Source organism: Homalodisca vitripennis, unplaced genomic scaffold (assembly GCF_021130785.1).
Source record: "Homalodisca vitripennis isolate AUS2020 unplaced genomic scaffold, UT_GWSS_2.1 ScUCBcl_9033;HRSCAF=17389, whole genome shotgun sequence".
In the NCBI taxonomy this organism is placed as follows: Eukaryota; Metazoa; Arthropoda; class Insecta; order Hemiptera; family Cicadellidae; genus Homalodisca; species Homalodisca vitripennis.
The window spans coordinates 7335-19511 of record NW_025785158.1 but is presented as its reverse complement, the minus strand read 5'-3'; the positions used below and the strand labels follow the sequence as shown (position 1 = coordinate 19511).

The window sequence follows — 12177 nt, the reverse complement described above, 5'->3', positions numbered from 1 at the left end:
AATAATTATTGATTTCCTGTTCCCTTCGATTACCTACAGTTTATATGTTCTACATTGTAATACTTAATAATTTAGCATTATTGCAATTGTTTTAAATTTCAAAATAGCTATAACTACGTGAATGAATGCCACCTTTTTAAGTCCGGTTTGCGGCATTGTACTCTGCTAAGTAAGACCTTTAATTTGATACCACAAATTTGACCTATGGCCCCCCTGCTATTTAAGAATTTTGTGAACCTCCTTGTGGACCGTCCCCCAAAGGGTATTATCCGGTTCGGGTAAATTGACACCCCAAATTAACCAACGAGCTAAGGATGGCAGATGTGTGCCGTTAACGATCACCACTCCCAGTACTAACAATCGCACGTGTGAACTTTGGTATTTCCCCCTTTCTATTATGTGTTCAAAAATTAAAAAAAGAGGTTCCAGACGTTAATTGACATACCCTATCTCCCTGGTATATATATTATTTATAATACACACTTTAAGATTGCAAACTGGTTTCCATTCACTGCCACTACATTTATTAATAATTCGATTATGGTACTGAAATGGCTAGTGGTAAAAGTTCATCCCTCGGGTAGTGGATTCGTGTAGTCCAGCGGTTTTTTCATTGTAATCATGCTGGATTTTTCCGGGGGTGGGCCGCTTTCTCGAGGGAAGGAGGATATTTTAATGTTTTGAATTTCTCATATCTTCTTTCCTTTTCATTTGTATTCAGGGGTGAATGTGATTTTAAATTTTTTATTATATTAAACATTTGGCCACGTTTTTTCTTCTTCTATGATTGCAAACCACTGTTCAATGATTCAGAAAAAAGCAACACTACGTTTTGAGATCTGCATAAATTGATCTCTTCCTCGGGAAGATAAAATCAATATCTACAATACTATCTAGGTTAAAATAATCAAAATTATAATACCAAAGCCTGGCAGCAAAAGGGTTTTAAAACATGGGTGAGTGACACCAATTTTTTCCTCTGTTGCACTCAGCAATTTAGGTGTCAGTTGACTATGCATGTTACAAAAAAGAAAACAAGTTTTAAAATAAAAATTAAAGTTTAATGTAATAGATACATTTGTAAGGTTGCTGTTGTTGATTGCAGCAAACAGAAAACCTCTTCACTGTGACACTTCTTAGTCCAGCTGAAACATGAAAAAATAATACTTAGCAATATATCTCAAGGCTGTGTATTTTAGAAATGTCATTTTTACAATATTGTCCCTAGCAATATAGATTTAAAATACCTTATTTGGATACATTATAATAAACAACATTCCAATACAGATGAGTTCAGATTATTGTTACTTAAAAGTACGAGATGTGCAACTTACACTTAGTCTCAAACTCTTCTTTTTATACTTTTATCTTCATTAACCCTTCTGAATTTAATTTAATTTTCAGTGTTCACGTATTTAGTTTGTCAGTATGTCTTTATTACATGCACTTTACCATACACATTTAGACAACTATTTACCACGACCTATGTAAAATAGATATCCCATTTTTATTTGTTATAAATCAAAATAATGGAGGCAGATTACATTATTTTATACAATGATATTTAACCTTTTGAGTGCCAGGCGTAGTCCTTCCAGCACGGGAAGAATAAATAGGTAGGGTTTTTGTGGAACAGTTATTCCTGTCACAAGCATTGTTATATAAAATATTTGTCCCAAAAAACTCAAAACAAGTTGTAACTTGGTACAAGATATAAATAACATGTGTGCAAGCAAGCACGTGTGAGTGTGTGTATATATATACTATATATATAAAACAGGGGGTGGTTTTGGCCTCTGGGGTAGTAATGTTCAGTGAAATTATACTGAAATGTTTTATTTTGTATATCAAATGTAGGGTAATATGGAGACGTATGTCTACAGAGAAAGTGTATTAACATCACTTGATATACAGGTTGAACACTCAGTACTGGAACTCAATTTTAGTTATACAAGTTTGACTGTTTAGATTATCATTAGAAATAAATAAATACCTATCATGGCAAAGTAATTATGATGTGGTTATAACTTTTTCAGCAAACTATAGAAAATAACAGGATTAGATTATTTCCATACCGTATCCATAAAAAATGTACAAAAAAATCCATGTAAATTTTTTTAGATAAATATTCCACACTATGGCTTAACCCTTCACATGCCATTAACTTCCTATAACACCAAGTAACAATTATTTTTTCTTTAACTTTAAATCAAATGTTTTATAATAACTAAATTATAAAAGGTAAAAGCAAAAAAAGTATAAAACAGGCCATATTACTTGAAATTAGTGTAGACGTATTTACTGATAAAATTTTAAAAGAACTATTTCCTTAAATTAAATTTAAATTTGATAATAAAATGTAATTAAAACTGAAAAGTTTTTATAAACTACTCATAGTTGGTATGTTTACTAATCACAACACTACCACACGATGCAAAATAACTAGGTACGTAGTAGACGCGCGCACTTGTGACAACTGAGAAGTAAATACACCTCACGGATATGTTTGGTTATGGCTCTAAAGGAGATGCAGAACTGACAAGCAAGTGGTCGGAGTTTAGACAAAGGGCGCTCCCCACCCCCCTGCTACGGAGTGAAGGTCGTTTATAAATACTTCCTTGGAGTACACTGGGCATTTTGCAAACTAAAAAACTTTTTCAAGAGACAATCTATAATATCGGATATAACTGTATTTGGAGTTTCGGTCAGTCTAAAATTCTAATATCCGTCTATGGCGTGGGAAGAGTTAGAGATGTTTTTAAAACAATTAAAAATCTAAAATAGCTAAATGTTTAAAAAATATATGTTTTAACCCTTTGGATGCCAAGCAAATTTCAAGATTCGTTTTGAGTAATGCCATGCATATGAGCTGTGGGTGTTTCCTGAGTGCCAGTGGTAAATGGCCTATAACAGCCCAAGTGTGTGCCAAGCACAAAATAGCTATTTTGTTATGTTTAGACTAAAAATTGTATAACTCCTATCCTAATACTGATAAATGGACAATTTTTGTTTTGTTTTGTAGGTTATGAAATATACTGTTATGTATTAACAAAGTTTTATGATAATATCCAAAAATATAAATAAGTAAACTAAAAAAAAATAAAAAAAAATTTTATTATATTTTTTAAATTAGAAAACTTATATTATTTTACTATTTATGTAAACATATGTTACATTATTACATTAGTATGTATAAATATATGAACCAATATAGAAAATTTCAGAAAGAAATATTGAGAAATAAAAGTTTTATAAGATTTTTAATAAAACTTTACATTTGGACCTAAAATGCTAAAATATTGACAATGTAATGTAAGAGCATATTGTAAGGCAGGACTTTTCTGAACAACAATACTATATTTATTAAACTTAGCATTGAGATGGTTGAAAAACATTGGTTTAGGGACCCTAATGCATGTTCACAAAAAATAAAAATCATGACAAATAGCCTATTTTTTTATATTATTTGCTTTTACTCACCCTCAGTTATTGAAAGGCAGAAAAAGTCCAATCTTCAATCACTCACTATTTTTTAGTGCCTATAGTCTATAGCATAGGCCTATTGAAAAATGTTACTAAGTCTATAAAAAACAATGCAAAGAAATGTCTCTCTATATAAAATATATACATTGTTACATAAAACGTTTCAGTCTATTTACACTCGTGGCGGGGGAGACAGTCAAGGTGGCAACCCCGGGTGCACTTGACACATACTGTCCTGGACCTTAATACTATAACAAATTATATATCAATTTGTTAAGTAACTCTTCCCCTTTCGTTTGATGTATCTGTTATGAAGATTCGCTTACTATATGATTTAAAAAAATAATTATAATCGCAAAGCCGAAAATATCGGCCCGCGGCAACACTTTGGTTAAACGTAAAGGGCCGAAAATATCGGCTTCTCTGCACACTTTGGTTAAATATAGTGAGCCGATAATATCGGCCCTTGGCACCCAAAGGGTTAATGTTCTATATAGCCTAAAAACAATAATATAAATTGTAAGCTACCTTCTTGAATCCAATCTCTGAGGCGTACTCCCTGAAAGCACTGTCTGCAGAGGTTTAGACCATACTTTCTGATCAGTCCGTGGCCATTTGGCACAAGCTCGGCTGTAACACAACGACACTAAATCACACACACATTCTTAACTTATAAATCTACTTCACAATGGCCACAAACGTTGTCATGCACACTTGCTTTCATTGTGTCCAATAAAAATAAACATATTTAAGACCAACCATCTGCAGTAAAATATATATACATACATACATACATATACTAGCAGTTTCTGCGGCTTTGCACACAGTTTCCTGTTGAAAAATAGTGCACTATATTTACGTACTCTTTTACTATCACATTCTAAACACCCCTGAGATAACTGATAGTCGTTCCTTCGTGAGCATATTATGAAGGGGTGTACCATATCTCCTGTCGCTACATTGTGTGGTTATTGCTAAGTATTGATATGTTATTCAGTACAATTAATTTATTTAGATGAATCTCGATAAACTAATTAGGTTATAAAGAACCAAATTCTGTCTGTTAAAAAATTAATTTTCTGTCTAGGAATATTTCCAGTATTTTTGTGGAGGAGTTTGCCTTCCTTGTATTACGATCAAGAAAGTGTATCAACAAAAACCAATTTCGATCATAAAGCGTCTTCTTTCGGCTCTTTTCATTTGCCTTTTCGATTTAACTAAATTCGATTACATTATGTGCAAACATTCACGGCCTTGTACAATGAGGTTGGTTTTTATAACAGCGTTTAATAGTATTATCATTGCATTAGATAGTTTATTGATCACAGGTGCAATCTACATTTAAAATTAGGCAATAACTTCTATGCAATCTGCATTACACTATTGATCAAGCACTTTACAATAATTTTAAATGTAAACAAATGTTTTCTGCCTCTTTGATGAACTTCAGCTGAAAGTGTTAACAGCTTTTAAACATCAGTTCACTTTTTATTACGTGTCGTAGTGCAGTCTGACGGATCCAATGTAAAACACTCCAAAATCAACAACTACTTACAAATGAAAAATTAATTAAATAAACATTTTTCCAGTGGACCAAATTGTGAATCTAAACCATTCTCGAATTACATTGAAAACACACAAAATTTAATCAAAATCGGTCCAGTCATTTAGGAGTAATTCAGTCACATACACACGATCACAAGAAATATATATATATATATATGTAAAGATATATATATATATATATATATTTTTCTACTGTTGTAATAATGTTAGAGCAATACATGCTGTACACAAAAATAAGATAGAAATATTATAACAAATTTTATTGGTAGACAGAAATATTTAATTTTACAAGCAAATTTTTTGTCATATTTAGTTAAAAAGTACTAACAGAAAAATTTGTGATAAATTTAAAACAAAAATATTTTTAGTTTTTACGTAATTTTTCTGGGAAATTAGAGAACCAAGCGAACAAAGTGAATGATTTTTTTTAGTAGACCTACCAAGTTTCTAATAATAGAACTTTTAAGCTTATATAGTCCCATAAATTCCACAGCCACAAAAATTTAAATAATTTTATATAAAAATAACAATGTATAAAGTTATATGGTTTTTTCAAATGCCTTAATATGGTAATAGTTCATGATTTTGATTAGACGTCATATGCTACAAATATTTACAGTATAATGCAATTATTACCTTGTATAATAACAAATGAGTCTGTATTTCCTATATCCAATATAATATATAAACTATATTGTCTATTATATATATAATATATATATAAAGATTGGATTGAAACTAAAAGAAAAAAAATTAATATTATTTTTTTTAATGTTTAAATAAGTACTTTACATGCTAAAATTCGTGGTCATAATGACATCTTACTAACATCAGGAAATTTTGTTTAAAGATGGTTATAGATCATTTTAATCCCTTAACCCTAAATTTACCCCAGAGGCTATCCTAAGAACTACCTTGAATATAGAACCTATTTAATGTTATATTTGTGCACTGTTACTTCTTATTACCTTAAATGTATTCTAAAACTATCTGCGCCCAGTGGCTTAATGTGTGTTCTGTGGTTAGAACTTGTAGTACAGCATAAAGAACAATACTGTAGTGGATAACCATAGTGTTCGACTAACATGGCGAGTTAACTGTAATACTGTTAAAAAAACTGTAATACTCACTAAGAAATTTATATTTATGTGTAAAGGGACTGCACACTAACAAATTAAACGTAAACATAACCTTACGACTAGGAATATTTTGAATCTACAATTTATTATTATAACAATTATTTAAATTTGTCCCATCAGTAACAGTTTGTGAAGTCTAATGCAAAACATGATATTGCTTAAGAATTAGATTGTAAAACTATATACAGGGTGAGTCTGACCACCCGTGCAGTATTTACAGCTGTCTTCCTAACTGACTTCCACACTTTTTCTATCTCTTTTCTCCATAATTTGGTCTCTTCGAACCCGTTAAAATTATTTTCAATTTTGAAAAATGCCCTAAAGGGCCCAATTTGGGGGGTAGGGATGCTTTTTGGGGAATTTTTAAATGTAAACATGGGTCGTGTGATACATCAATTTAAAGGTCTAATTACACCGAACATTTTGGCGCAAACAAAAGTTAATTATCTTTAACCGTATGTACAGGGTGTACCAAAACGTTTGGAAATAGGACTTTAAAATAAAGTACTGTGTTAACCCTACCTACAATACGGAACAGCTCCAGATTTTTTTCCTAACTTGCTATTGACCTATTTTTCAATGAAATATGTGGTACGGGTATTTTTCACTGGATTTTCTAAATTTCAAAAATATTTAAAATTTAAGAATACAAAAAATCTTAACACTCAAAATTCTTAAATAGCAACATATAATAAATTTTATATCAAATAAAAGGTCTTTTTAAAACAAACATTTTTTGTATTTAACTTTTTTTCCTATCTCTTACTGTTTCAAAATGGCAGCCGAAAAAACTGAATTACGTATGTCTGTTTACAAAAATGTAACAAATTATTTAAATTAAAAATTCAATTTAAAAAATTGTTTGAGTCGAAATCTACCCGTTTTCAGTATTAATGTTAGATTTTTGTATCCAAAGATGGAACAACGGTTGACTTTAACCCATTGCGGATCACTGACGAGCTGGGCTCGTCACGCAGGGGCGGCCGGGACTAACGTCACGATGACGAGCTCAGGTCGCAAAAGCGGTCTGCTTTGTAAGTTTCCCTCCAAATAGTTCTATTAATGTCTGATAGATCGGGCGACTGTCTTCACTTGTCAACTAAGAGTGTTTAACAACGGTCTATAACGTTTTCCCCGAGTTTTCCAAAGGTTTATAAATATCCTACAGATCGTAGTTGTATGTTAAAAAAGTTGTATGTCGAAGTTAAAAAATCAGTTGTTATTATAATACTTTTGAGGTTAGTTACACAGAACTAAACGACGCAGATGTACATGTTGGCGGGTTTAGTCTAGACAATGGTCCGGATGTTGTAATCGCTTCGCCCGAGCTGCTTTATTTAGACCATGATTCAGACATCACCCCTGCCACCCCGTAACCTTGCTCGCGTGTTATCCTTCCTACATCACGGATATCCCAGCAGGCCCATGTTCCATCTGAACGAATACCTTCACAGCTGAATTTTTTCTAAGTATAAAATAGCGAGCGATACAATATTATCTCGTGCCCATGTCCCAAAACAATACGATCCGCAATGGGTTAACAGGAACTAATGAGTTTGACTCAAGGTCACAAGTTTCATGTGATGCTCCAAGATGATGTTAGAACAGGGAAATATTGCTCCGCACAGCTGCAATATAATAAGCATCCAAACACTCGAATGATCAAACTATCCATTAAAACTATTTAAATGCTGTCTCACTAAATTTAACTCACAACAATGTAACATTTAGACTGATTAAACTAATAAAATTATGAACGGGTTAATTGAAATTTTCACAATACAACACAATTATTGGGTACTACTCAGTCCTTATCTACTATTTGTTAATATGCTATATATAATTAATAAGATCATGTCCAACATGATCTGATGTCCGAGACGTTGGACGATCTGAGACATGATCTGAGGTCAGGAAAGTACCGATCAGAAATGCCCCTGGCCATCAGTGCAGGCTTTGGTTGTGCCTTCACGGCACAGTTCTGACAAAAAAAGAAAATCATCCTTTGCGATAGCTAGTATCCAAATATTAACTCAGGTCATGTGAGCGCTTGTAAAGGATATCTTTAACTTTGGTACTACTAGTAACCTAATCTAAACTTACTTATACTGATGAATATCGATAATTCAAATGTTGAATGCTTACTATACACTGCAGCCCCCTCCGCACAAGAAAGTAACCTGTTTCCACTTTTAGTATCTTAACCCTGGAACTGGCCATCATTTTTTTTCCCAAAATGGCAAGCACTTTTTGGGTGATTTTGTAAGGGGTTTTGTATTTTAAATCACTGCTCATCTATTTTTTTAGATAAAAACATTTTAAAAACATCAATGTCTTTAGAAATAAATGCAGTTTTCCCAAAAAAATATTAAAGGTTGAATCATTTAATGTATTTTTATTTTTTTACAAGATTAACGTAAAAATATTAGTAAAAGAATACATTTTTCTCAAAATGTATAGCACCCTCTCAGGTAATATGAAAGTTTTTAGAATAATTCTAAAATATACAAAAGTTTGGCTTATATACCTCAATTTACAAATTACAAAAAAAATATTTAGGTAAAAGAAGTTTATTGGTACTTTTGAACAATATATCTATAAAAAACTACAAAATCTGAAAAAAGTTTGTATAGCACTATTATGTATAACCATTTTGACATTTTGGAATCTATTGGATGAACAAATATTTTTATTCTAAGAGATAAATATATTTAGAAGAGAAAAATATGACATTTATAGAAGTTTACATTGTATAAGATATTTTTATATGGCAACAAACTTTTTTTAAAATTTTTACAAAAGTCAAAAATTGTGAAATAAATGCCTAACTGTTTTAGCTAACAATTTTTATTTTCATCCAAATATTATTTATAAAGATAGTACGTTTATTGAAGTTACAAAAATGTACAACAATGTATTTTTTATTTATATTTTTTTTTTGTTAAAAAAATAAAACAAGCGATGGTCATAGAAATAAAACGCTAATACCTTCAGAAAAAGTAAAAAAAAACTTTTTCACTTTTATAATAAAATACCTTTGCATAAATTCAAATCAAAATTTAATTATAATTAAAATTAAATTGTCTACAAAATTTTATAAAACACTGAAACCTACCCGTGAACATAGGCTTATTTTCAGTTTCACAAAAATCCAACCTATTCCCTAAAACTTAACCTAACCTCTACATTTTTTCACTTCACTAATTAAAAAAAAAACAATAAACAAACTTTTATTTATACACACTAAATAACGAAATGTCTAAAATATCCTAATGAATAGCAAGCAATACACTAATACCGGCAATGACGTAATAACAACAAAGAAATCAACATGGCAAACCCATGCGATGCGTTGTTCTTCTCTACTGGCTGAGTCGGTGATTGCGCAACAGAAACAAAAAAAAAAAATACTAGTTCATAGTCTTCGTTGTCTATTATACTGTTGCTTAGAGCAATTCTTCTTCTTTGTTTTGATATGATTTTCACTATTTCCAGACAACGATAAAGTAACAAAAATAACGAAATTTAATGAAGCTATTTTCGACGCATTAGGCATTTTGGGATTTTACAAAACACGAGCTTTTCAAACGCTTATTTTATAAACATTAATTTTCCTACTGGCTATTGAAAAGATGTTTCTGAAAGCCAAGAATACATGTTTTCAATGACGACACTTACGATCGTGTAGAACGTAAACTCACGTTAGGGAATTTTTACAAACATACGGTAATTTTAGCGTGTTCGCAAAATTACGCAAACAAATGGCAATCGGAAAATGTGAACATCCAAGTTTAGAATTTTATAATGAAAGATTTAACTTAACTATAGAGCGTTTTATGGTATAGATATGAAACCTTGAATCTTTATCTTTAGATTTACGTATGTTTTACTTCAAACAAAGTAAAAATAGACTTGCTGTGAGAGATCATATCACGACATAGTTTAATGCGTCGAAAATAGCTTAGTGCCATTTTGAAACTGTAGTTAATGCGTCGATAATCGCTTAAAGCCAGTTGCAGGGTTAAACCTAGTTATTTACCAAATGCCATTTCTACGAAAACTTAGCAGTCATCTTAATTTGCCACTCCGGCCAATAATTTCAAATTTATGCCTATCAGCCTAGGCTACCCAAAAATTAACTTTGCCTGAGACAACAATTACATTTAGTTTCCTACTTCATTTGTTATCTTGTTTATTTTCTTTACTAGTCGGCTACATACTAGACCTAAATAATAACTACAAAAACGCGTTTGTAACTGAATAAACACACTTTACAATTAGAAGGCACACTTAGGTAACATATCCTACCACAATTGAATAATTTTTGGATTTGGATTACCATAGACATATAACCTTACTTCTGAAGTATTAGCATTGGTTAATGTTTCACTAAAATAATAGCTAGCTGTAATTACGAGCAACTGTATAAACAAAATATAAATGTTTAACACAGCCTAAATAAATCAATAGTCCTGAAGCAGATGGACAGTCTAGCCTAGATGCCCACACCTACATCTACTTCATACGAGAAACCAAAACGATAAGCCTTATAACAATAAAACATTATAACATTGAGAAGGATTAATTACCATGATCTTGATCCTTGGCCATATTTTCGGGGGTGGGAATACCAAATATTAGAATGCCCCATTGCTAAACACGTGGAATCTTCCTCGCGGTATCACACAAGAGATCATCAACTAAAAGACAGTATTCCACTATTCCTTCTCGCAACGAAACAAAACGGATGTGGCTTTTGGTTATCGGCTGGTCTAGAGCCAGTACGAGTTAGAAATATTTTCTGTGAAAAAAATATCTGCAACAATCGATTTTTCTAATCGCTTTGAAAAAAACTGTTGTTAATCCACGTATAAAATAATGTTCCTTAAACAAGCAAGACTACAGTAACTATTAAATGTACAGATAAGGGTACAACTCCAATTTAAAAAAATCTTTAATGGATTGTATGGACAAGTAAGTCACATGTTTTTTTTTTTTTTGTTATCAGAGGAAAAGTATTTGTTATATTCTCATCATTTTGGTTTTTGGAAATTATTATACTATGAACAGGAAGAAACAGCTCTGCTATGTTTATTCCGGATAAAAATACAATTGCCAATGCATTAACCATTCGATTGGGTTTGACTAAATCTACCCTCACTGCTGATAAATAACGAAAACCATTCCTGGACTGCAGATAATATCTATAAGGTAACAGGTCAACATTCCAGAAAGTTTCAGCGTGGCTCACTCCTGAGGTGGTTGGAGAGTTACCTGAAAGACAGATTTCTTATCGTCAAATTTGATGGTCTTACCTCTAGCCCCTTTGGAGTTTTATCAGGAGTCCCTCAGGGATCGCATCTGGGCCCCCTTCTCTTCAGCATGTTTATGAATGACATTGGCAGTGTTATTACCACGAACTTCCTTATGTATGCTGACGATATGAAGATTTTTTGAGAGAGTCCCCACTAACCTGGGACACGAAGCATTACAAAGTTCTCTGAACAACATTGGAGACTGGTGTCGTGCGAACGGAATGGAGTTGAATGCGACTAAGTGTGTTGTCTTATCCTACAAAACGTGGTGCTAATACTTTCACCAATGAATACTATTTAAACAGCACTTTATTGAGGAGAGTGGATAAGGTCAAGGATCTGGGGGTAATTATGTCACTTTCTCTCAGTCCCCAGGAACACATTCTACAAATCATCGCAAGAGCTAACTCGTTATTGGGGTTCATATTTAGATCCACGAAACATTTCAACTCACCATACACTCTTGTCGTCTTGTATAAGTATCTGGTTCTCCCTGTTCTGGAGTATGGATCGGTCATTTTGGTCGCCCTACCAATTCAACCATATCGACCAACTACAGAGTGTCCAGGAGCGCTTCATCAGGATGCTTGGCTCCAGGTTGGGTTTCACTTACCGCACAACTCCTATAAGCGAAGTCGAGAGTCAATTTAACCTCCTACCTCTACATAGAAGAC

The 12177-nt window shown here is 32.2% G+C and overlaps 1 protein-coding gene across 1 annotated transcript; it reads right to left on the bottom strand.

Moving 5' to 3' along the window:
- Positions 1-1039: 1039 nt before the first annotated feature.
- LOC124374563 (40S ribosomal protein S29-like) lies at positions 1040-10922 on the bottom strand. The gene is given in 5 exon segments (XM_046832755.1): positions 1040-1145; positions 4012-4047; positions 4049-4099; positions 4101-4113; positions 10778-10922. Coding segments are annotated over 5 exon segments (171 nt in total). The 5' UTR covers positions 10840-10922; the 3' UTR covers positions 1040-1136.
- Between the last annotated feature and the right edge of the window lie 1255 nt (positions 10923-12177).